Below are 25398 nucleotides of genomic sequence, written 5' to 3' on the forward strand. Positions count from 1 at the left end.
TTACAAAAGCTCTGTGAGAAAAGCCCTTTAATTGTACCATTTATTGGCTGTTCTAAAAGCCACGTCAGAGGAGAATAGCTTTCAGAAAATAAGATCAGTTCGACACATTGGAGTTTAACCAGGGTTTCCTCTAATCCGATTACAGTACACCAACGTTCAATACAATTCCAGGAAACAAAATTCCAATAAGCGTAAACGGGTTTGTTTAAATGGACAACACTGATCATAGCCGGGTCGTGACAGCCGCTGGTTTGATTCTTGGCCATTATAAACAGATTTGTGATTGTGTTCATTATGTGAACATAAATATACATAGCAAATTATTGTTGTCAGTTTGTGTTTTTCATTGACCACATAAAGGTAAGATTACTAACAGTGGTATTACAAGTTACACAACCCACGATCTTCTGCAAAATGAACACAGCGATCGTGTACACAGTTTTCTGCAGTTCTGCATCAGTCTCTGTCAGTACATTGGAGTATTTTTTAATTATCCTCTATTGTCCTGGCAATTAATGTATAATTCCACCATTTAAAAGCCAGGTGTTCAAAAAAAGGAAACAATAGTGTACAATAATGGGGGAGGGGTTTAACTGTAATGTAATTTCCCCAGGCTGCCCTCTCCCCCTCCACGTCCGTTTAAACACCCTGCGTAATTCTGATGACATACAGAATCCAGTTATGGTTAGCACTCCACTATCTACAAAAAGTAATGTACAAATGCTTTGTTTTTGTTTTTTTTTTCTCTTAATAAATTATACTCAGTGCAACATCCATGCAAGCTTGTCGACTACAACAAAAAAAATAAAAACAGCTCTTGGAACACTTTTCAGCACTGTGGTGAAGCTACGCAGAGAGAGAGAGAGGGGACGAGAGTGTGCGGGGAGTGGGCGAGGGCAGTGGCGGCGGCGGCTCATAACGTGTCCATCCCCCGCGAGGCGAAGGAAGAGGAAAAGCCCAGTCCCATGCCCCGCTGAGTGTGCGTCTGTGACCGGGCCATCTCGTACTGCACGTCCAGGTTCCGGAACATCTCCTCCTGCTGCCTCAGGGTCTTCAGGCTCTCCTCGTCCATCAGGCCCGCGGCTTCGCCGCCCTCCTCCTGGCACAAAGATGGCGAGCGCGTTTAGAGGTCACAGCTAGCAGGAGCGCGCGTTTAAAGGTCACAGCTAGCAGGAGTGCGCACTTACTGGTCACAACTAGCAGGACTGTGCGCGTTTAGAGGTCACAGCTAGCAGGAGTGCGCGCTTACAGGTCACAACTAGCAGGAGCACGCGTGTTTAGAGGTCACGGCTAGCAGGAGTACGCGCATTTAGAGGTCAGAGCTAGCAGGAGCATGCGCGTTTAGAGGTCAGAGCTAGCAGGAGCGCGTGCGTTTAGGTCACAGCTATCAACATCGTGCGTGTTTAGAGGTCACTGCGAGCAGGAGTACGCGCGTTTAGAGGTCAGAGCTAGCAGGAGCGTGTGCATTTAGAGGTCACAGCTACCCAGAGCGCGTGTTTAGAGGTCACAGCTAGCTGGAGCGCGCGTGTTTAGAGGTCACAGCTAGCAGGAGCACGCACATTTAGAGGTCACAGCTAACAGGAGCACATGCCGTCACTAGCATTCCACACAGTTTAAATACAGCACTAATTAAAACTGTGTGTGTGTGTGTATATTTACTCTAGCAGTTGCTTCCTACCTCCTGGCAAAGACTTAAGCATTGATAGGTCATAGTGAGCCACGTGTATAGTCACTGCTACTGGCAGTGATGCACTGCTACTGTCAGCAAAACCATTCAGATTACAGTAGTTTAAATAATATGAATTCGAACTAGGGCTTGGCTATATAATAACATTACTGCAACATGGCATTTAGTTGCATTTCAGACAAAACGTGGGCTTCTGAGTCCCAGCCGTGGCAATATTACATTGTGGGCAGAGTTTATGCTACATACTAATTTAGCCTCAGTAAAACAGGGTTCCTTAGCTGGTCCTAATGCACGTCCAAAGTTAGAACTATAAGAGCATAACATGCTGGTCTCAAGCAGGGTTACATTTTGCAGCAACTTGTGAAAAATATAGATGCCTGTACAGATTTTTTTGCAGTTTGTTAAATAATATATGAAAAAAGAGAATGTCTCCAAAAGCGCAAACTCACTTTAATGCCCATCAACTTGCGGAATTTAGTATTTTGGTCCTTGTTTCCGAAGCTGAGTTTCTCCCACAACTCAGCTGTCTGTGACTTGTCCTGAAACAGAATTCATTTCAAATCATTTTTTGTACAAGTCATTCTGCATCACAAAGAGTTCTGAGTAAATCAAATAGTTTAGTCCCATTTCAAAGCTTTCAAATGCTACCCACATTGTTCTAATGCAGGCAGAATCGTCTCACTAACCTCTTTCTGAAAAACAGGCTTTGTGAAGTTATCAATATGATACACCTGACTTGAACCTATACACCATAAAAGCCTACATAACAGGTCCCGGGACCAGTAATAACCATATATTATTTATATGCCCAATGTCATAACACTGTCTCTATGCAGTGATCATTTTGAACTTGCCACTTTCAATTGGTTTTGGAAAACAGATGCTGTTATGACGAGTGTTATGTCTTGCTTATGACAGATGTGTGTAGGCTTTCTGCCATATATTTTTGAGCAGCGGTCTCATGTGGAGCGCCTCACCCCTTCCTTCTTGCCCTGCCAAAGCATCTTCCTCTTCTTGTCCTGTTCCGCCAACTTGACAGCGTTGACGGCAGAGGGGTTATAGAAGCTGGGCACGGCCGCGCCCGTCTCCGCCAGCGCTTTGGCCTGCAGGGCCGCCATCTGAGCCGCCATGGCGATGTGGGGCGCCACCGGCGTACCCGCGGCCAGAAAAGCCGCCATGTTCAGGATGGAGCTTCCCGCCGCCACCGTGGCGGCAGCGTCGCACATCGCCATACCGCTGGGCATCGCCATACCGCCGGGCATCTGGAGATTGCCGGGCATCTGGAGATTGTTGGGCATATGGAGAGTGTTGGGCATCTGGAGATTGCCCGGCATCTGGATATTGCTGGGCATCTGGAGATTGTTGGGCATCTGGAGATTGCCGGGTCCTGGTACACCGGCAGGTACCTGGAGATTGCTGGGCACCTGGAGATTGCCAGGCACAGGGAGATTTCCAGGCACCGGGAGGTTGCCAGGCACCGCCAGACTGCTGACACAGCCTGAAATGACCAATTAGCCGGATTAGTTCACTATCATAGACACATTCACAGTAAAAAAAAAACCTCAACTGTACCCTGCTCAACCCATTTTATTTGCTGTGAAAGATCCCTTATCACATTTCTGTTACATCCATTCTACTGCTACTTTACACCAGGCTACCCAGTGGAGGATGGGCTCCCCCTCTATAGCTGGGTTCCTCCTGAGATTTTTTCCCATTGGGGAGTTTCTCATCAGATGTTTGAGGGTTTTTCTGAGGTTTTTTTTTTTGTTTTTTTACCTCATGTACTTGCTATTTTAGGGTTCAGGCCTGGTTTTTGCTATTTTTCTGCTACCCCGGAAAGTGTCTTTGAGACCGTTTTCTGCAATAAAAATTAGTCGATCTGAAAAGTAAAAGTCTTACACTAAGTGTACACTAAGACGGGGGTGGTAATGTGTGAGATTAAAGATGGGGAAAGGCCACTCTGACTATGTTCAGCTGATGCCTAAAATACGGCAGACAGACGCCACTACCACTTGACATATTTCAGCTGGTATGCACCATACCAGACACGTCCTTCTCACTATCGACAAGCTCTCCGTTTCTGCACCTCCAACATCTCCTTCTCCTTCTGTTCCTGGAGCTTCTTTGCTCTTTCCAATCTTGTGAAGAAAAGGGTAAGGGATCGGGGAGGGAGGGGGGGGGGGGGGACAGAAGGGTTAAGAAAGAGCGGCTGGATCCGCACATCCGGACGGGCGAACACTGTACTGTACCCACGGGTGAAGAGAGAGAAATAAGTTTCGGCCTCACGGTTCATTAAAGCAGCTGCAGTACCTTCTGGCTAAGGCCTCCTGGGCGTCCATAGCGGTGTTTCTGCCCTGGAAAACCAGGGGGCTCACTGACCTACTGCGGCTCCTGCTGTATGCTCGGGGCCTCTCGCTCCGTTTCCTCCTTTCCCTGCGGGGGAGCAGAGCAGAGCGCTCAGCGCCTCACCCTCGCAACCGCCACTCAGACACGCTGCTGAGGGAGACCCCCCGGGCTGCCAGAGTCTGGAATTAACCCCCTCAAATGTATGGACTGGCTTCTCTCCCCTTTCCCCACCACTCCCCAAAAATGATTCAATGGGGAAATTATATTGTACAATTGTATGAGAGTGAACTGAAGAGGATTTTCAGAAATACGGGGCAATATTCGCAAGCATTTCACAACCCAAGTAATTGGCTAATAAATGGGGATAAAACAGTTGTGATGTCACCTTACCAGCAGAAAACAGAAGGGAGCTCCACCAATCACAGAGGACAATAGATCAGGAAAATAGATCAAGTCAGTAAGGCATCATGGGCACACAGGCAGAGCCATCGAGGGAGAAAACAATCCCCCGTCTGTCCCTGTTCTGAATAGGGACCCATCGGAGATCAAGCTAGCTATCATTGCTATTTTATAGTAATGTCAGAAAAATTCCACTGAATCATTGTTTCCTAACGTCCAGCATAGGTACTTTAACAAAATAAACCAAACAGGACCCGAGGGCTGTCTTTATGTGGTTACAGAGTGAACAAATGATCCAACTCAGTGGCCTGAGGTATGATTCCCTGACATCATCTTCCATCTTATTGAACCATCCGGTAAGGAACCACCAACTACATTATGATCCAGGACCGTGAAAAGCCGACTAACATTAGCTAGCCAACCATGATCCAACCATGAATGGATTCACAGGGAACATTAACTAATTGCAGAAGCAATTGTAACAATGTCATTTTGTGGACTAGTGCCATTAACTGTTGCTAACCACAGGCTTCTTGGTAATAAATAAAAGTGCAAATCCGTGTTTTTAAATCTGTTTGCCGTGCAGTAAGAAACTCAGCAGCTTTTTGTCATTTTGAAAATTGCAATGTTTTTAATACATTACATGATTTTGTCCTAATTTAAAGACCTATAACTGACCACTTCATTGATTTCCAATGGAAATTCAGCCAAATTTTTCCCCTTGGGGGTTAGGCCTGGAGTGTATGGCATTTTTGCGTGCCCTGTCTTGCAGATTGGTTCTACAGAACAACACCGACAGAGACAGGTGGAAAATTTACGGCCAGGTATTATCCAGGAAGTAATTAAAAAGTAACCACCAATCACGGCTGGCATTGCTCCAATCATTGGTAGTAATGTACTCTGTGATTGGTGAAGCTTCCGCCATGTTGTTCTCCCTGAGCAGGTCCACTACAGGCAAAGATGCACTCACCTGCTCTTGCTTCGGCTTCGACTCCTGTGTCTGTGTTTGGAGCGGGACCTGGAGCGGGACCGCGCCCGCCGCTTCCTGTCACGGCTTCGGGAACGCCGCTCCCGGCTACGGGAACGCGACCGCTTGCGGTCCCTGCTCCTGCTGCGATGGTGTCTGTAATCCAACCGCGGGCACACACGTTCATCAGAACTCTTTCTGTGATGCAGGACTGCGCAGGACTCCATGCGAGCCAGTTCAGATTGCGTTAAAGGTTGTGATATCTGCATGTTCAGCACCCCAGCAGGGTGTGAAGAACAAATGTGCTGCTGGGGTTTCAGAATGTGTGGGGAGTATTCAAGGAGCCTCAAACTGCAATTCCCATTAATACATAAAATAACATTAAACTGCGTCTTAAAATTTGATCACTTACATTTTAACCGCCTTTATGAGTATCATCTGAATATCATCTCCATCTTGCTGAAACATATATTTATAAAATAATAACCATCCACTCATAAAGTTTCCACACATTGTGATTTCAGGCCACAACATTATGCAGACTGAACCACACTATATATCTGTGAAAGTTAGAAGGGGACTTTTCATGATTTTTCCATATTCATCAGGAAATAAAGATTTTTTTCAGCTTATCCAAACCCTCTGCCTACTTTTGAGATATTCATGGTCTCAAAACCAGCACTGCCTGATTAATCGACTAAAATCCCGTGCCTGAACACACTGGTGTCAGTGGGCTTTGCCCAGGTGGGAGAGGGGTCACCTCACCTTTCCCGGGAGCGTGACCTGGAGCGGCTCCTGCGTCGTGTCGAGGCTCCGCCTTTCCGCCGATGTCGCTCGTCTCCGCTCTCGGAAAGCCGCTCCTTAGCCCGCTCCGTCTGCTCCTGCCTCTCCTCCGGCTTCCGCGATTTGGAGGGTCTGTCGTCCGAGTCCTTCCTCCGACCCTGTTTTGAGAAGAATTTGTCTCTTTCAGGAAAATAGTACGACAAAGAGAGTTAGTGTGAGGCCTTAAAATGTCCGCCAAAGCATGTAGACTTCAGCAACTTCTGAGAAAGAGAACCCTCTCACCAATACTGCACAACCTGTGCAAACCAAGTGCAGTTCAGCAATAAGTGGGTAAATGGAAACAATGCCATTACAGACACTAAGCACTCGGTTTTAACACTCAGTGTAGTCAAAATGGAAGACTGTTTTTTTCTTTCAGGATAGAGCAAATACACGTTTAGTAGACTCCAGAGCAACTTAACACAAGTTATATTTTTACACAGCATCAATTTAAACAACTAGCTATATAATGAAGCAAGGTTAGAAGCTTGCTCGAGGGTACAATGGCAGCGTCCTACCTGGGAATTGACCCTTCAACCTTTGGGTTAAAACCCAGTTCCCTAACCATTATACTACTACACTGGCTTCATCAACAACCACCAACAGCTGGTAGATTTTGAACAAAGTTTTTAATTTGTAACAGGTGAAATAATTTGAGTTTGTTGACTATAAAGTGCTAGATCATTTGTCCATTAATTTGTATATCTTCCCCAGATTTTCATTCAGTATAAATAATAATAATAATTACAATAAGTTTAATTCGTCAGGTGCTTTCCACAATACTCAAAGCTCTTTACAGAAAGGTCCATTTGAAATGGCATCAGACAGAAAAACAAATGTCATGTACCCTACTGAAATAACAACAAAACAATTAAAATAATAAAAGAATGTAAAAACCCACAAATACACAGTGTGCGCCCACATAATCAGGCTTCATGCTCCTCCCTTTACAGGAAGAGTAATGTACCTCCATTACCCTCTCACATCAAACAGTTCCGATGTTCAGGTCGTACCAAGAAAATTTGATTTGCACTTCAAATCAACATGGTGGGGCAGGATTAGCAAACAGCTTCAAATAACCAGAAAAGTATTGCTCAGAGTTGAAGAGCAAGAAGTGAACACATTCAAAAACAGGGCACGTTTGAGTTTGAATGGCTACCTAGCTGTGAAACAGTTCAGAGCATCTCTTCATGCAATGGCATTTCAAACATGCCTTAAAATACAGTTGTTATCATGGGATCTAAACACAAATTCATGATCCTCCAGGACATGCATATGTCAATATCATTCATTTGTACATTTACTGTTAAAAATAGATATCCCAATGAATTGTGCTCTTGCACAGAGGGGGGAAATATACAGTGGAACCATGCTCCTTATAAAGGCCAGAAGTATCTGTTCTTATTATTTCCTACGAGCTACACCTCATTGGTTCAAATTGTATTTTGATTATAATTATCATTTTAAAGGTCTTACTGCAGTAATTTTAAACTATTTACCTCTTTGCTCCTGCTCCGACTTTGTCTGTGTTTCTTGTCACCTAACCACAAAACGAAAGAAACACATTCACAAGACTTCCTCAAAAACCTTGTTTCAGACATTTTCATTTCAGACATCAAAATAAACCTATCACAAAGAGTTTCAAAAGACACAAAAAAACAAACACAGTCATTTGTCAAAGCCAAGCAAACTTTTAATGTGTGTTCTGGCAGAACTTTCCAGACAAGAGCTTCAAGACAAGCTTACAAGCCCTCAAACAAATGTTTAGCCATGCAATGTGAAAGTAAGAATATTCCAGAAACTGTTGAACTAATGCTAGAACTATCAATCGGAAACTACACAACTGAAAAAAGAAGCAGCCCTTCTAAATTAAAATCAAACGCAGCAACAAATGGCAAAGAATTGATACTAAAAATGAATCACTAATGCGGAAACACTAAGAAAGACCACTGTTGATTGACAAATCTTCTTTGACAACAAGGTGGTATTCATTTATATTCTCAGGGTGGTTCAAAAATCACAAATCGAGGCAGTTAGCTACTATATTATGATAAGTCACACAGTTATTGTAATCATTAACTTCTATCTTACAAGTTCAATCAGAGAAATGAAAGTTTTATATCAGGTGTACACAACAAGGGCTATCCGTTTCAGGATTTTGTGGCAACTTCTGCTCTTAATTATTTAAATTAGACTAGCTCAACCATATCTAGATCTGACATTTGTGTAAGCACCCGCAACAGCAGGAAACTGAAAGTGTATCCTAAATATTTTATTGTGCTCATTTTGCTTAAGCACAGAGTGAGCCCGAACAGTTTCTAGAGCCGCCAGAAATCTAAAATTAGCTAAGCAAGGCTAATAGGTTGGAACACAAAAGCACACAGACCACCCTCTCCAGGACCGGAGATACCTATGCACCCATGGTTAAGATCAATACGTTGACACCATACGTCTCCCAGGATCGCAAGTGTGGCTGTTTAATCTGACTTACGTTTCCGGTCTCTGGATCGTGATCGTGATCTTGAATGATGAGATTTAGAACTTCTTGGCGATTTTGATGAGTCCATTCCCTCCGTTCTTTTATAAGTCTGGACAGTGTTTGGGAAATAATTCATTGACAAGGAAAGCAAGCCAAACACACAAAAGGCGTACAGGCAAAATTCAAGGATTCGTTGATAAAATTCTTCAGCCAATTCATAGCTACATTACATATTAACTTAGCTATGAGAGAAACCTGCTAAGTAGATTGTTATTTGCTGGCTAAACGCACTTAGCTAACCAAGTGTTATCATCCGAACTATGCATCACCGAAGATTAAGTTAGCCAATAACCGATTACGCGTAAGCATGCATTCACCACCGTAAGGAACTTTAGTGTTATTAGCTACCCGTGTAAGGTTAACTATGCTCCTTGCAAACGGACTAATAAGTTATATCACTAGCTACTAACGTTCGAAAATGAAGTGATGTTTCTCAGGAAAAGTTAGCCATCTAGCAGGAATGACGACCGGAAATTGTCGGTAAGCGTTTGCAGTTTACATTTCACAGTGATTAGCTAGCTAGCTACAATGCAATTCTGTAATGTTGTCTTTATTAGAGTTAAGAATTTCTCCACTGGACAACTTAATGTATAGTGTTTTTATAAGTGAATATCAGCTAATTTCAGGCTTTAGCCAGCCATACCTTCCCCATTTTTGTAGCTAACGTTAAACCACTCACTTAAATACATAAAGCAAGCTGGTGGGATAGCTAGCTAGCCTACGTTAGCTACATAATTCCACCATGGCGCCATCTTAAATTTGCTTGTGTTGATTCATCTTTCTGCAGTAAAAACTAAATAAATGATAAACTTTAGGCATGAGTCTTAAACGAAGAATTGATATAATTCTTACCGCCATATCAGATGTTTACAGAATTCAGAATTGCATGACTTTTCAGTGGCTCCACTTTTGCCAATGACCACACATAAAGCAACTGCAAAGATTCTACGACGTACCAAGATCAGGAACTACGTAGCTACAGAAAAAAGCTACCTCATGCTGTATGTTGAATGTGCTGTGGAGAATATTGCCTTACCGGAACTCTTATTCTGGCTTAAAAAAAAACGAAATCCCGGAACTTCTTCCACAGAAATAAGACGTTCTCCAATAATACCAAATGCTCTCTTCCAGGAGTACAATTTCTTAAGCACCTTCTATGTAGGGATGTCACGATAAACTCTGCTGGGACTGCATCCTCTGTTGTAATCCGCACGAATACAAAGTTCAGCAACTTGGGTTTCTTTACTCACCAATCATCTTTGGTTGTAGAGAGGTCTGTCGGGGAATTGCAAGAGATTCTGGGACTATAAGCCTACTTGATTTCTAAATTAACTAGGTAGAGCCTTGGTCTTTTTTTTTTAGTACAGTAAAAAAATGACAGAGGAAACAAGTTAATAAATGATTAAATCCCGCAAGGTGACTTGCATATAAATGTAATACCATGTTGCACAAAATTAAATGCACTTTTCAAGGATACACTTATCCAACAGGGATATTTTGGCTTTATAGAAAGTAAGGTTCAAGGTAAAAATAAATAAATAAAAATGTACGAATGTAAAGAGCTATAATGTCTGGCCCCTGCTGTTTGAACCAACTGAGTGTGTACTGTCAATGTTAATTTTGTACTTTGGCTGATTGTGCTAACCCAAATGCTTGTTACATTACAATCAGGCATTTAGCAGATACTTATCCATAGCGACTCACACGTTATTTTTATATATACATACAGCATCATATCTATTGAGGTAACTGAAGTTATAAGTACCTTGTTCATGGGTACAACACCAGTGCCTTTTCAAGGAATTAAACCTACAAACCTTTTAGCTACAAGGCCATATTTGCTACTAAATAACGTTTGAGGTATTTCTCAAGGTGTACTTCTGTATTTTTAAGATGCATGTCTCAAGATGTGTTTTATTTGAAATTCTCAAAATACAAATTGAAAAAGGTAATGTAAAATATGTACATATTCATTTTTGTATGGAAGAGAAAGATGAGATCCTCTTTTGTTGATCAATATGAAGAAATAATATATACATTATTAAAAATGTACATTGAAAATCATAAAATTTCTATGGAAAAAGTTTATCTCCTTTTTCTCTAAAAATTGTAACAGTAGGAGTAATCTTAAATGTATGAGAAATCCATCAGTACTTGGTGAAAAGGAAGAAATGATTCCCAGGAAATGCATTTTTTTTGACATTCATCAAGAAAACTGAAGAATACATTTAATAGAAAATGCATCAATGTTATATCTATCTGTTATGTCTATCCTCTGGAAGTAAAGTACGGTGATCATGCTTCAATATGTTATTTCCTACTCAGATGAGGAAATTGTCTAAATTAATACACAACAGATCATATATGTTTGGTCAATACTGGATCTCACCTTTAACATCAGTGAATATAATCTAATACTTTGCAGCTGGAAAAAATTGGGAAAATATAAATATTTTGCAATCAACTGGGGATTGTAAGCAATAGACAGTGGATACAATGCAAAATCCATCCAAACTTTTTCCATTTTATTTACTAACCAATTCTAAATCTCATCTGTGGTCTTTACCGTGTGGTCTCCCCTCTTTTGTTGTGACTCTTAACGAGTGGTCATAACAGAGTGCATACTCCTCTATGCAGTGGTGTCCAAATGGGATTAACCTTCAAATTCCTCATGGTCTTACAGGACATCTGCCAATATTTTTTTTGGTAGTACGGCAATACACTGTAAAAAAAAAAAAGTGAATTGTCAACCTATTGAACAGGCATACAAACAGTCCAACAACAGGAAGAAGTCTGTATATGGCATACTTGCATTAAACACTCAAACAAACGAGCCCACTTCAATGCGATTCAATAATAAAGAAGTCATAAGAACATTTGTACAGTAAAGGTGCCTTTAATCATTAGAAAATGCAAGATATTTGTGAAATGATGTTTGACCCCAAGTTTGGCACTTAATAAAAATAATATGTACAGAGGCTTGATCATAGATGCAGTTTTTTTTTTTTGGTTCTGGTTTTTAATCTTTACTTAATTCAATTATGAATCAAAGCACCAATTACAACAGTGAGATTTTATGCAAAACTGATTTGAAATGGTAACAAGTTGTCTGTGCAGTTACGTAGAAATGTACATCTGCCTCTTCTGGAATCTGCATATGTGAAATCCAGCTACAATCCACAAAGAACAGGAGAAAGCATACACTGAGAAGCCAAGTAGGACATTGGTCACCATGACCCAGAAATACAATGGACGCCTATAATCAGTCTTTTGTTTGACCGTGTCGAGGGAACATGGGAGCAGGGTGTAAAGATCGGGCGTTAAAGTGCTTTCGATTAACATCATAAAAACCACTGCTTCCACATAACAGGAGAAATCAGTGTGCACTGGATTTGTGTCCTCGTGTCCAGGGGAACGTGGAATGTGGCCCTTTTTAGCCATCACAATGCACAAGGAGGGACGTCCCAGTGTGCACTCCAAAGGGAGATCTATTCAAATATGAGCCCAGATAATGGTAACACCAGAGGTCCAAATGTCCCCTTCCAATGCTGTACAAAAATGAGATGCACGTCTTTTTGGAAATAAAAAAAAAACAAAACACATGCAACAAAATACTGATCCCTTATTTTGCGAGCACAACCCACAACTAAAGAGCCGTGTTGCGCTGGCATGGCCACAGCCTTTGTGAACGCAGTACAAGTGGATGTGGCAATCATGGTTTGAACATGCTTCCAGGCTTAGGTCTCCTGCTCACTCTCTTGCTGATTCACGCTCAGCGGTTTGGAAACGAGGCTTAAATGAGGTGACCCGGGATCTGATGGAGGCCTCTCCTCAATCACAAACATGCAAACCCCCTCTGATGAAGGGTCCTAGCTTAATCACTGAACTTTGATGGGCTCCGCCCCCTTTGCATCCCATCATCACTAACATGCTTCGGGTCAGAATAGTGACTCATTTGTTGTGATCTGAAGCTCTGGCAGATATGCAAACATGCATCCAGGCAAATTTCCTTCTACCACCACTTCACACGACCATAAAAAGACATTACATTAATTAAATTTCCGAAATACTACTGCTAAATCAACCTTGCTGCCTTCTAGCTTAATTGGGTGGAAAACTGGCAACTGAATTCCAGATTCAGTCAAAAGTTGAGATCACCACCTCTCTGCCAGGAAGCCTGGGCTTTTGTGGACTGCGGCATTACTTGCCACGTGCGAGGGCTGGCTGCACACCCAAGGCTAACAAGACACACAGTTCCATTGAAGCCATTGGGAGGCCTTGGGCACATGGGGCATAAACAAGTTTACATAACTTAGCACTGTCCTTGGAATAGATAGCTTTTGCTTTTGCAATGTGTGAGGGACTAATCTCCCACACTGGAGTTAGCCAGGGCCTATGACATCATAATGGCCTATGACATCATAATGACCTGTGACATCAGAGGTGGCAATGTAGTTCCATACTTGTGAAATAAAACTGGGTCAAACAGGATTTTTATCTGTTGGGGCCTGGAGCAGAGAGAGGGGTACACATTTAAGCACTTGTCATGACAATACAGACTGGTTTAAAAGGAGTAAAAAAAACATTTTTGGAGAAACGCTTAAAATACCTGGTTTCTCGCCATCCTAACATGTAAACATAAAATTACACTGCCAAACACATGAAATGTATCTAGTGACACTGAACACAAGACCAGGTACAAAGCTACTGCTACATTGCTGGTGGAGAGAGCACCATTGTGTTTTAAAAATAAAGACAGGAGTTAAAACAGTTTTGCCGCTCTGTCTGTTCTTGGGAAAACCACAGCATGTTTTAAATCACTCAATGCCAAAAAGGACAAACAGTGTGGCAGTGTGGCTACAGAGCACTCCTTAACTCCAGAGTAGGTTAGAGTCTGTACTTTCCTTTTGCACCTAGTCAATGGTTTGATAGCACAGCTATACAAAAAAAAGAAAATATTCATTTGCATAAGAAAAATACATTTTGGATGTACTGTACATAAACGTTTCAAAGTCCATCAATGCACTTTACAATGCAACAACACACTTAAAGGGAAATGGAAATGCATCATACTTAAATTACGAAATACATTTTTTCGGAAAAATCTGATGAATAATGCTGAAAAAGACGAGAGTTAGAAAAAAGGTTTTTATCTAAGCCCTCTTTTTATCCAGAATCTACCCCCTCTATTTTTCCAGATCTTTCTATGGAAACTGACTGGAATCCCAGTGTCACAGAACTGTCTGGAGGAAAGATCCCTGACAGAATTCAAAAGCAAGAAAAATAAAACAAATTAAAAATCCTATGCTATGGTGAAATTATTCACAAATATACTCATAAACAGAAGAAAAAGCACCTTTAGTGGGAAAGCTTTAAAGTGGGCCTCTCTTTTTTTTGAGCAAGAACAATGGTTAATCAAATTTGGTAAATAACCATTACCCCTTTGGTATTCTGTCAACTAACTGTGGATGTAAACCACAATGTGTTACTTTCAAAGGAAAACGTTTTTTTTTTAAACTTTATAGTCAAACATTCCTTGTCAGATGCACAGAGCTCACTTATCAGTTCATTACCATTACTACTTTGGTATACTGATCACTTGTTTTGGGTGCAACCCAGAACTTATAACTCATTAAATTTCAACATCTGTTTTTTTTGGAAGTATCCCTTGCCATTCCAACAATAAGTACTTTCCATTGGGCCAATAGCCTTCCTCAGGCTGAACAATGCTGACCAATAGGAGAGCCACAGCTTTCTTTTCTAGGATTAAGACTGGAATTAAAAAACAATGTTAAAATAGGGGAAAGGGCAACTGTTAAATCAATAAAAAATGAACTATGTTAACAAATAAAAAAATTAAAAAGGTTGCCTTTTTAAACGATCTCACTCACAAGTGCATGCTTAAGACAAAGCAAAAGGAACAAAAACAAAGAGAATCAGGCTATATACAGAGCATTCACAAAACGAAGGGTTAGCCGTTAGCTGTGTTCCCCGGGTGGACCTGGGAGAAAAACGGCACCATGTCGGACTTTTTCTTTTTGGTCCTGTCCGCCTCCACCAGAGGAGAATTATGGGATGCGCTTCCGCCACTGGGCGGCATAGAGCTCCAGGTCAGCCACGGAGAGGGCAGTCATCCTCCCTCATCCTGGGTGGAGGAGTTAGGAGGAGTCCACGTCGTTTCTTCCGCCTGCGGAAACACGCACGCTTGCGTCAGCTCTCGACACGGGCTTCGGACACGCCATTTACACAAGGTCACGAGTACAGAGCTTAAAAGCTGCTTTTCATCTGATGAAGGAGTTCTTGTTCGGCCTGGGGTGGCTAAAACTGCACCTCCAGCAAAGGAAATGCAGTGATTTTGAGGACCTCTAAAAGTGAACTCTACTAGAGACAAACTTTACCCGGGCCGGAGGGGCATTTCACCCAATCCTGCCTGAGGCCGGTCAAGAACTTGGATTAAAATTCACAGCATCGCATGGCCCACAGCGGCATGCTTTCAGATTCTGACAGGAACGCATCTGTCAAACATTATCACCAGCATACAGTGAGAGACAGCGGCCTCAAGCTGTTTGCAGCAGACATGACTCGTCACTCATATAAAGTGGGTATTCTGACAATGATTTATACCATTTGGTTTGAGGTACCATGGAAGCCAAGGAAGGTTTTCTGTAGTTTTTCACAGGGCCACTTGCATGCCAAAGGCCCTGATTCAATATTGCCTCAGTGAGCTCAAGGTTCAGTAGTTAATATTAGGATGTTTTGTGCATTTTGTTATTACGTACAAAACAATTTTTTAAGTAACTTCACTGATGTGAAGGTTCATGTTTAGTATGAAATCTGCCTGCTGAAAACTAAATTTCTGAACAAAGCTCACTGTAGATCATTTTAATCACCTGCCCAAGTTTCCTATCACAAGAGTAAACTTGTAGTGTTAAAGCAAGAAAATCAAAGGCAAAGACACTTTCAAAAAAAATGTAATTTCTGAAAAAAATTTCCTTGGTGGGAAAAGCTTTCAAGACTTTTTTTTTGGGGAGGGGTGGGCTTGTCTTGTGGGCTTTCTTCTTGCACGCACTAGGCAGAAATGGCCTAATCAAACAGCAATCTCAGTTGTCATGAAAATGGCAAAACAACCATTGCTTTCATACGTATATGTGCATAGAGTGAGTGAGCCTTGCCAGGGCCCACTGCAGTACAGTACGGTGCAAGCAGCAGAAGGGCCTTACGTGTCCAGAGGTGTTTCAGGTTCTGGAGACTTCCACCAGAGGAGAAGAAGGCCCAGGCAGCCATCAGAGCTGTGATTATGTAGACGGGCGGCAGGCAGCCCGAGTAGAAGGGGTTCAAGAAGGACTACAGTGAGGAAAGGAGGAGGAAATAAGCGGCTGACCCATAATGAGGAAGACCAAAAGCCTAAAAATAAGTAAATCTTAACAAGTAGTTGGTTTTATTTTCAGACTTAAAATTCAGACTTACCTCTTACTTCTTTGCTAAATAAGACAATAAAATTGCCAATGAGGTGAGACAGTTTTACTCATTTTGTGATTAGGAAATTGGGTAAGACTATTTCATTTGTCAAGCAAAAAGTAGATTAAAACATGTTAATATTTTCTACTTGAAAGGGAAAAAAATAAGATTTTGAGTCAAAATATAAGAATAAAACATTTAAGTTTTTTTTTTTTTGCAGTGCATTTCGTCTTATGAACCAATCAAAATACAGAGAAAAGGATCCAAAATGAGCGTTAAATCAACTATAATGGAGCATTTGAGTGTCCAACAGGAAATAAACATATTGTTAAAGGTACTGATCTAAACATTTTGCCGTGTTTGTAAGATCAATGAGGCCAGATGAATTATATAGTCAAGAATTATATAGTCAGTGTTTCTCAACCCTGGTCCTGGACCCACTGTGTACACTACTTTTTGTTACAGCCATAGTAACAGGATCTGTACTGTAATTAGCTGCTCATTGTTTTTAATTAGACACTAATTGTTCTTAATTAGACTTCAGGACAAATTATCCTCCTAAAGCCACATTATGCCAGAATGCCAGAACTAAGTAGGCCCTTAACAAATAAATGTCTCGTATTCACATCCCAGGAATTTCAATTGGTCAGACCAACTTGTGCTTTCATTTACTGTGCTGTATGAACTATATGGAAAATAATAAAATAAGAGGTTCCATTTTCAATGGATTCAATTACAAACTTAACAGGTGAAATCAGTTGGGTACCTTTTGCTTAGAGTACAGAAACCTGAAGCCATCTGTGTAAAATGAATGGAGTTTACTGCCAACACATGGTAGTGGAAGCCAAAGCTCCATAGTGTTAAAGTAAGTTTAACCATGCAGTTATGGCAGACCATTGATCAGGGGATATCAAAAACCAGCATGCACAGCAGGTGCCTAGGTCCAGAGTCCACATACACTGCTCTAGAAGAAAGAGAGCATGACTGTGAGCCTCAGCCTGCCCAGTAAGGGGCGGGGTCTGATGGCAGGGGGCGGGGTCAGGCAGCAGAGGGCAGGCTGACTCACCAGTCCAGACACCAGCAGGTGGAGGCACACCACCACAGCAACCGCCCACCAGCGCTTCCTTTCACAGCCATCGAAGAACACCACGCCCCAGAAGGTGTGGAGGAGGGTCACAGCGAGGGTCATGCAGGCTGGGGGGGGGGGGGAGAGACACAGTGGGTCAGAGGTCATTGGTGTAGAATGACAAAAAAATAGACAGGAAGAGACACTTCCTAGTCTCGGCAATACACTAGAGTGGCAGTATAGTATAATGGTTAGGGAACTGAGCTTGTAACTGAAAGGAAGCAAGTTCGATTGCCAGGAGGGCCACTGAGTTTGTACCCTTGAGCAAGGTATACTTAACCATCAATGGACTGGATGAAAACATGTGATCAAAGTTTCTCTGAATAAGAACATCTGCTAAATACCAAAATGTAGGTATGAGATCAACACAGCAATTAACTCAGCGAACAGAACATACAGCTGGGGCGACATAGCTCAGGAGGTAAGACCGATTGTCTGGCAGTCGGAGGGTTGCCGGTTCAAACCCTGCTCTGGGCGTGTCGAAGTGTCCTTGAGCAAGACACTTAACCCCTAACTGCTCTGGCGAATGAGAGGCATCAATTGTAAAGCGCTTTGGATAAAAGTGCTATATAAATGCAGTCCATTTACCATGAAAAAAAGCCTTAAGAAGACAAGAGGACACAGATGTCATTTAAAGCCTGTCCAGCATACATTTTCAAAACACAAATGTAGATACAGAAAATGTTAAACTCTCATGAGCAAAATTCTTTTTCAGTTTCATTAGAGCCACTAGATGGAGCTATTATAGATTTTTAAAAGATTTTTATAAAAGATTTTTCTATGATGTAGAAACTTCTATTTTAAGGAGACCAGACAATTGATACTCCGTCCATATTTTTCCACTGAGACAGGGAAAGCAGTCAGGATTACACACAGAGATGGGCCCACAGAACAGACAGAGGCCTGATGGGGCACTGAACCACCACCCCCCCCCCCCCACCCCAGTCTTGCAGGGGTTTATGGGTAGACAGTCGGCCACCATACAGACTAGCTCCCCAACCTCCTGCTTGCTTTCTGCCCATCTCATCTTTGATAAGACACCAGGGTTTATCAGCACCGCATACACAGAGAATGCATCGTGCCTGAGATGACTCCCATTTCCTTAGAAAAAGCACTTTAAAAAGTTCACTGCTGCAGTTGTAACTGCAGTATATCCGAGTTGCCCTCTTGGCCAGGACTCCCTAGTGAAATATATTATATGTCTCACTGGGGTTGCCTGGTTTAATAAAGGGTCAATAAAATAGCATTTGCATTTGGTGATAAAACAAAGAACGGTACTAATAACATGAATCCCATTTGAACAGCAAAACAGCAATAATTAACCAAGACCTGAGTCTACACAAGTAATATTTTCATTACATTACATTACAGGCATTTAGCAGACGCTCTCATCCAGACTGACATACAACAAGTGCATTAGTTCAAGGTGCAGAGGTGCAAAAGAAACGCACTAGAGTGAAGTAAAGATTGTAGTGCCAGAAGTGACCACATAGATCAGGACTCCAACCCTGTAGGGTAACCTGTTCAGCAAACAAACAAACAATCCTGCCAAGTACAAACTAGCACTGAAATTTTCATGTTGCTTTAAAGGTGTAGAAAGAAACAAATATACACAAGTGTGTGTGTATGGCGTGATCTTGTGTGTGTTTATCATTTTCACCTGAGGAGATGAAGTAGTACTGCGAGTCCCCAAAGATGCCGATGGTTCCTGGACCCAGAGTGTCCGACAGGATGTTGATTATGGAGAAGGCTCCGCTCATGATCCCAAACCCGAGTCCAGCCACTGCCAGGGGGAAAACAACCAATCACAGCCCACCAGAATGATGTGTCATAAACAACCGGACACTATTCTCCAATCAAAACACAGCTAATTCCTTTATTTAAATTCCTGCCATACGCTCCCCTGCAGTTCTAGAGCTCTACACATCTTAAGCATTCATGTGTGGCTGTGATCATTTTCAAATCCAATCCTGCACTTCATTTAAAATATCAGTGTGGTTACTCCATCTCCTTGACAAACTCTGTTTTGGAGAAAGTGACTCTGGCCCAGTTGTGTCGCTCTGAACAGCTGGCCAGCTTTACGGCTCAGCATAACGACTCTTACAACTGATTATGGGATGTCACTTCTGAAGGCTTTAAAAAAAAGCTACACAGAACATTTGAGGCAGCTCTCAAATGGCTAGAAGTGAGGATTTGGGCAGTTAAAAAAAGAATCCATATTGCGTAATAACAGCCTACAGTAAAAAAAGAAAAAAATAGAAAAAGGGGGATTTCCAACCGTAAGCCATTTGTTGGACTGAAATGGGAGAGTGGTCATCTTCGCTGATGGAGGCCAGGCCCTCGTTAGCTTTCCTGGAGATGGAGAAGACAGGAAACTGTTAAGAACAGCTCAGCCTGGGCCAGACACAGCAACTTTACAGGTATACAGTATTCCTGAAATGATAAAGTCTCTGACATCAACACGATTTTCAGGAGAGGCACAGCTGAATCTTCCACTATAATAGACTGCACTCAAGACAACATGCAACCACTGTTACAAGTCAGAGAAACATATTTCAGTTTTCTGGGCTATTTTTAGACTGTCATAATTATCTCACAGGTCTTATTTTAATTAAACCCAATTTTGAAACAAAATGTGTCAGCCAAGTATTAGTCACAGAAAAACGCAAGGAAACAGATACTTTCAAATGTCAGTTAGCCGTTGTGTGTGGTGTTTGATTCCGATTTGCAATTCTCGGGTGGGGTCCACAGGCAGGTAAGATTGCTTTGCATTCATGTGCTTTTTTTTCATCATTTTTTTTTCAACATCAGACACCACTCCTGTAAGTCTCTTTATTTTGCACATGCAAGGCCTTTCAGAGTGCAGTATGTCTGAACGTGCCAAGCGACGTACAATTCACTTCAGAGCATGTGCGGACCGTCAGACAAAACTGGATCAAAATGTGAATAAATAATCTGAACCGAGCCAGGTATGCGCCGGTCAAACTGCTGCCTTTGAGAATCCAGACAGTCTGATGCCGTGAAGTCCTTTCCCTCCAGCACATCCACACAAACAATGTACGCCAGAAGCGTTTTAAATAAAGCAGTTTAAATGCATTCAGCAAACACATCATCAGAGCAAAGGAATGAGCTGGCCATTCATCTGGGTTTATTTTTCCTACTCTCAAGACTATGTCATAAGACATTATCGATGCCATTTGTGTGCGTGCACGCACACACACACACACACACACACAAACTGTCAAAGGCCCACAGAACTGAGTCTAAATGTAAGACTGACGTACGCTGCTAGATTTATTACCCTCACACTCAATGCAAACATTCAGGAACAAAACTCACATTTATATTTCTCTGCTTTGACAAGTCACTCATTAACCACCAGGACCCACGTTTAGCCTCAGTCACTGCCATCAGCACCTGTCTTTGACGACTACATTAACAGCTTGTTACACTCAAGTCTAAAACACACTTAAGCCCTAAACATAAGGTCTGATTTTTAAGTGAGGGAACTCTGAATGTGACAGCATCACAACCCACAATCTGGATTCTGGATACTTTTCTTGCGAGTTGAGACAATAAGTTTGAAAATCTGACCAGCTTCTAGCCAGCTATGATTGTCAGTATGAGAATAGCCAAGTTTCCCACTTTATATCTTGCTTGCTTACGGGTCTTAAAATTACAGCCGTGGGACACAGATGATTCTACAACCGTTTCTAATCTCAAAAGCCACAGTGAATTTCTTTCCACTTCCTGAGTAAAACTCTCTCTCTATGGATGGATCAAAAAGATGCGTGCACCTGTGAGTAGAGCCTAATAAACCCCTTCCTGTTGCCCACTTGTTTTTTATCATCCATTGTTTTGTTGCCAGGTGAATTTAGCATTTAGAACACTCAGTAATTATTTAGGGGAAAATCCTGTGAAGAATTATACTGTTTTTTATTATTATTAAGTGTTAATCAGATTTTAAAATTCTCTCAATTTTGGAATCCCCAATTGAAAGGAAATTCCAATTATATGAAAGCATCCTCTGTGAATCCTGGAGGGTGCAGGCAAGCACGTGCACTCATTTGAAGCGTATCCCGCACCACTGTTTTTTTCCCTGCAGATCCACGTAGCCATAGTAGTCTGCACGTACCCAACTGGCCAAAGGTGAAAAGGGCCAAAGACGACCCTGCAAACCCAAACTCGCACCTGGGTGACACTACAGTGGAACCTGCATCACCCTGCAGGACTGACCGCCGCTGTCCACATGAGCAGGGGTCAAGTGTCAAGGTTCCATACCAGACCACAGGGTCTGTTGCCACCCAGAGACCCAGTGCTTTTGAAGGGTTCGCTGTGCAGTAGGTCCTCTAACATCTGCAAACTTTTTTCAGCTCAACCAAAAAAGGGCAGATAACAATCTCTCCCCAACATAATTTCGACCTGCCAAATCTGACTCAGCTTGCGGGGAATGCCAAATCTGACTCAGCTTGTAGGAACTTGTGAGAATAATCATCACAAACATATCTGCATGTGATAAGCCAATGTTTAATTTCACCATGCACACATCAAATCACACAAACGCATTGGTCCTGATGGCTGTAATCAGTATTGCATGTACTTCACTGTGATAAAGTTTGATTCCTGCATGTGTTACTCACATGTTATTACTAATAACACACACACACACAGTATATTTGCAAGGAAAACATAACCTTTCTGGAGAGCAAGGTGCGAGTATACAATTGACTGAGCGTCTTATAATCTCTCATCATTACAGGAAAACTGAGCATTTTATCAAAACATACTGACGTTCTGAAGTGCCATTTTAACAGGGCAAACAAATTATCACAAGCTCACAAAACAACGCACTGCACTGAATATAATGGAGGATGCTAGGTGAGCAGAGGCAGATGCTTTATATTCACATCACGGATGTGTCACTTCTGCTTAATTTCCATAAAACACAGCACCCCTCATTTTGGTACACTATTCTGGGGCAGCCTCAACCCACGATGCTCTCTCTCCGGGTCGAGAGCAGGGGCCTCAACCTCCAGTTCTGAAAGGCAGCCGTCTCTGTTGCTTTCTGAGATTTCCTTTCAGTCAGAAGCCATTTTAGGTCTTGGAAACAAGGTGTATAGACTACTTAGCCCCGGGGTGCACAACTCTGGTCCTGCAGTGCTGGTTTTTGTTCCAACCAATTAGCTTTAGTGTTCTGACAGCTCGATACACTACGCTGGTTCACTCCTGCACTTGAGCACAGTAAACACTTTAGGATACTCTTGCAGTCTGCTGCTGCAGCTGGTGCTTATACAAATTCAAAACATTGGTCCTAGCATACCAGGCAGTCAAGGGATCAGCCCCAGCATACCTTAACAAGATATTCAAACCCTACATGCCAGCCAGATCCCTCCGTTCTGCTACCTCAGGACGCCTAGCACCTCCCCCTCTTCGCACCTGCACTTCCAGAACACGTCTCCTGTCTGTTCTGGCCCCACGATGGTGGAATGACCTCCCTGTGGAGGTCAGAACAGCTGAGACTGTGACCCATTTCAAACGACGACTGAAGACCCACCTCTTCAGGCTGCACCTCTCCCCATCCCTCCCTTCCCCCCTGTAAATGACTAAACTTAGGGTTGTAACTAGGCAGCTGTTTCATAGGTGACTTAGTTGATGTGTCTGTCTTAACAACTAATTGTATTTTTATTTATTTTTATTTTTCCATAGATTGCGTTGTTGCCGTTCTCGTTGTTAGTGTTAATCAGTTTAACCATCAGGGTCCAAGTTGAACTATGCGGTTGTTCCCTGTACTTGGACCGGTACTTCTCTCTAGGGTTTTCGTCATACTTGTTCCTGGTTATGGTTATACACTTTGTTGTACGTCGCTCTGGATAAGAGCGTCTGCCAAATGCCTGTAATGTAATGTAATGTAATACAAATGTCAGATTAAGATATGATTGAGCTAATAAAATTATTCAAAGCAGAAGTTGGCACAAAATCCTGTAACAGACTGGCTCTTGTTGTGATGACTTAATCACTTAAGCACAGGAACAACACAATAAAGAACCAGCAGACACAGTGGCCCTCCAGGATTTGAGTTTGTGATCCTTGGCCTAAAACATCTGAAACAGGAAGTTACTGCTTGTGAAATTGCTTTCCTGCAGACCTGATTGGTTCAACAAAGCCTTGCTAGCTTTACATTATAGGTCTGTGGCTGGACTGGCTTGAATCACTACATCCAACCTGACCCACCTAAACATGATAATGACTTCTCAGAAAAAGTACTTGACCTTTGATTTATGATAAAAGCACATGGCCGGAAGTTGTACATCAGCTTGTCGACCTGGTCAGGCTTCCCTTACTCTAAGGACTTCGGCCTGTAATGTGTGGCAACTGCAATGGGTGGTATACAGAACGCGAGCCAGTTTTGAGCCAACATGCCCACCAATGGCATTCAGAACGTGAGCCAGTTTTGAGCCAACATGTCCGGCAATCCAAAAAGAAAGCACAGGGACGTCGGCGTTGAGAGGAACTGACCTCAGGAGTCTGTAGTAGGCGAAGCGGAAGACCTCCTGCAGCACCACAGAGAAGGTGACCCCAAATATGAGCAGGTCCCTCTGCAGCCGCAGGTCCTCGCTGTTGCTGGCCTTCACGGCAATGAACCACACCAGCGACGAGAGCAGCAACGACAGCAGCCAGAAAAAGGCTCTGAGGTTGGGGAGGGGGAGAAAGAGGATTTTAAGCCTCGGTTAAATTTTTTCTTTTTTCTTTTACTAAATTCAAATATGAAATGAATTAACTATTTCCGCCCTTCTTTAGCAATTACAAATCTCAATTTTGTGTTGAGTCAAAAAAAGAAAAGGAAAAAAGGAACATGTAATTTACTAAATTATATTGGCAATAAATCAAATTACTTTTTTTTTAACTGCACCACAAACAAAATGTGTCCAAAAAGGTTATGGGATAAAAAACAATTGTATTGTTCCTAATGTCAACAGGATTTTACTAGTTTTTTCAATGTCTTGAAGAGACTTGCTTTAATCACATACGTTTTTAATGGGATGTAAACACGTCCCCAGTACTATAGGCGTGGTCACATCGTCATCATATCAGTAACAGGCAAAATACACAAATGAACGTGGAATATATTCAGTCAATCAACTGAGCAAAAATTATATCACATTCGATTTTTCGCTTAGCCGCATATTTTGGCAACGAAACTGTCGTGTTATCTAGACATTGAGTAAACTCAATTCGACTCATATCCCAATCTCAAATCAAATGACGCCCTATTTTGGTCTTTAAAATCAAACATCTTTTTTAAGCAGGGAATATAAAAGTGAAAACGTGAAATCGAAACATGTAAAGCTTGCACCTGTTGATTTAAAAGAAAGGCAGGATGAAACTTACCCAGCAATTAGGATGATAACTCGCAGGGGGTCTCTGGCGATTGTGAAAATAAAAAGGGCAAACGCTGGCCCAAAAGCAATAAATGCACACCCGAAAAACACGGCAAGAGTCATTGCTATCTTTCTATCATTTACACATTGATTAAAATATACTAACGTACTGATTTATTTATTTTTTAAATAATTGTATGACTGAACCTGTCCCAAAATCTCGACGATCATAACAGAACCCTTCTGCAGGAATGATTCTTCTTTTTTGAAATGGTAATTTTTAAAAATCAAGCGAGTTGCTTACGTTTACAGAAATGTTGAGCAAGGCTATATCATTCCGTCTATTGTCCACTGTAACTTGATAGGTTAATATTTGCACTGCCAACAAACACGAGACCTTCAACAGGCACGGCTGCCAACAGTGTTTTTAGCTATTGTCTATTTAAGAAGACCTCAGCTTAGATTCTGTTGCTTTTTTCCATCGATCCTTTTTTGATCCGCTTGGTATCTAAAAACTTAAGTTTGAGTTCCCCTTTTTGATAACGTTGCTCGCCATTTTCACTGGTTTTTGTTTGTTACAAGTTATTTCCTTGTCCTTCCGGGTTTGCTTCTCCGTTACCTCACATCCAGGCCCTCCGTAACCTCTTAAAGTGACAGCGGTGCTCACGAAGGGGG

General features: G+C 42.1%; 2 protein-coding genes across 2 annotated transcripts; both read right to left on the reverse strand.

Annotated features, from left to right (window-relative positions):
* Positions 1-12: 12 nt before the first annotated feature.
* LOC135238948 (arginine/serine-rich coiled-coil protein 2-like) lies at positions 13-9770 on the reverse strand. The gene is made up of 10 exons (XM_064307148.1): positions 9613-9770; positions 8713-8809; positions 7721-7761; positions 6165-6340; positions 5403-5555; positions 3998-4120; positions 3748-3825; positions 2665-2923; positions 2137-2226; positions 13-1099 (listed from the first exon to the last, which is right to left on the reverse strand). Exons 1-10 carry the CDS (start codon positions 9616-9618, stop codon positions 914-916), a joined length of 1209 nt encoding a protein of 402 aa, XP_064163218.1. The 5' UTR covers positions 9619-9770; the 3' UTR covers positions 13-913.
* Positions 9771-11636: 1866 nt separating this feature from the next.
* Positions 11637-25380, reverse strand: zgc:114200 (Gamma-secretase subunit Aph-1b-like). Its single transcript, XM_064307111.1, has 7 exons — positions 24734-25380; positions 23861-24031; positions 19623-19696; positions 19005-19127; positions 17285-17412; positions 15981-16104; positions 11637-14947 (listed from the first exon to the last, which is right to left on the reverse strand). The coding sequence occupies exons 1-7, from the start codon at positions 24844-24846 to the stop codon at positions 14919-14921; spliced, it is 762 nt and encodes a 253-aa protein (XP_064163181.1). The 5' UTR covers positions 24847-25380; the 3' UTR covers positions 11637-14918.
* Positions 25381-25398: the final 18 nt, after the last annotated feature.

This window comes from Anguilla rostrata, chromosome 14, assembly GCF_018555375.3.
Source record: "Anguilla rostrata isolate EN2019 chromosome 14, ASM1855537v3, whole genome shotgun sequence".
Classification (NCBI taxonomy): Eukaryota; Metazoa; Chordata; class Actinopteri; order Anguilliformes; family Anguillidae; genus Anguilla; species Anguilla rostrata.

Bases quoted from the DNA above. Each gene is read 5' to 3' on its own strand.
- zgc:114200 (XM_064307111.1), bottom strand. From the start codon at position 24,846: ATGACTCTTGCCGTGTTTTTCGGGTGTGCATTTATTGCTTTTGGGCCA. The intron at 19,128-19,622 runs GTTGGAAATCCC...TCCCCCTGGCAG, and splicing joins AGTCCAACAAATGGCTTACG to TGGCTGGACTCGGGTTTGGG. The intron at 16,105-17,284 runs GTGAGTCAGCCT...TCCTCACTGTAG, and splicing joins ACCTGCTGGTGTCTGGACTG to TCCTTCTTGAACCCCTTCTA.
- LOC135238948 (XM_064307148.1), bottom strand. The intron at 7,762-8,712 runs GTAAGTCAGATT...TTTTGTGGTTAG, and splicing joins ACGATCCAGAGACCGGAAAC to GTGACAAGAAACACAGACAA. The intron at 6,341-7,720 runs GTAAATAGTTTA...TTCTCAAAACAG, and splicing joins GTCGGAGCAGGAGCAAAGAG to GGTCGGAGGAAGGACTCGGA.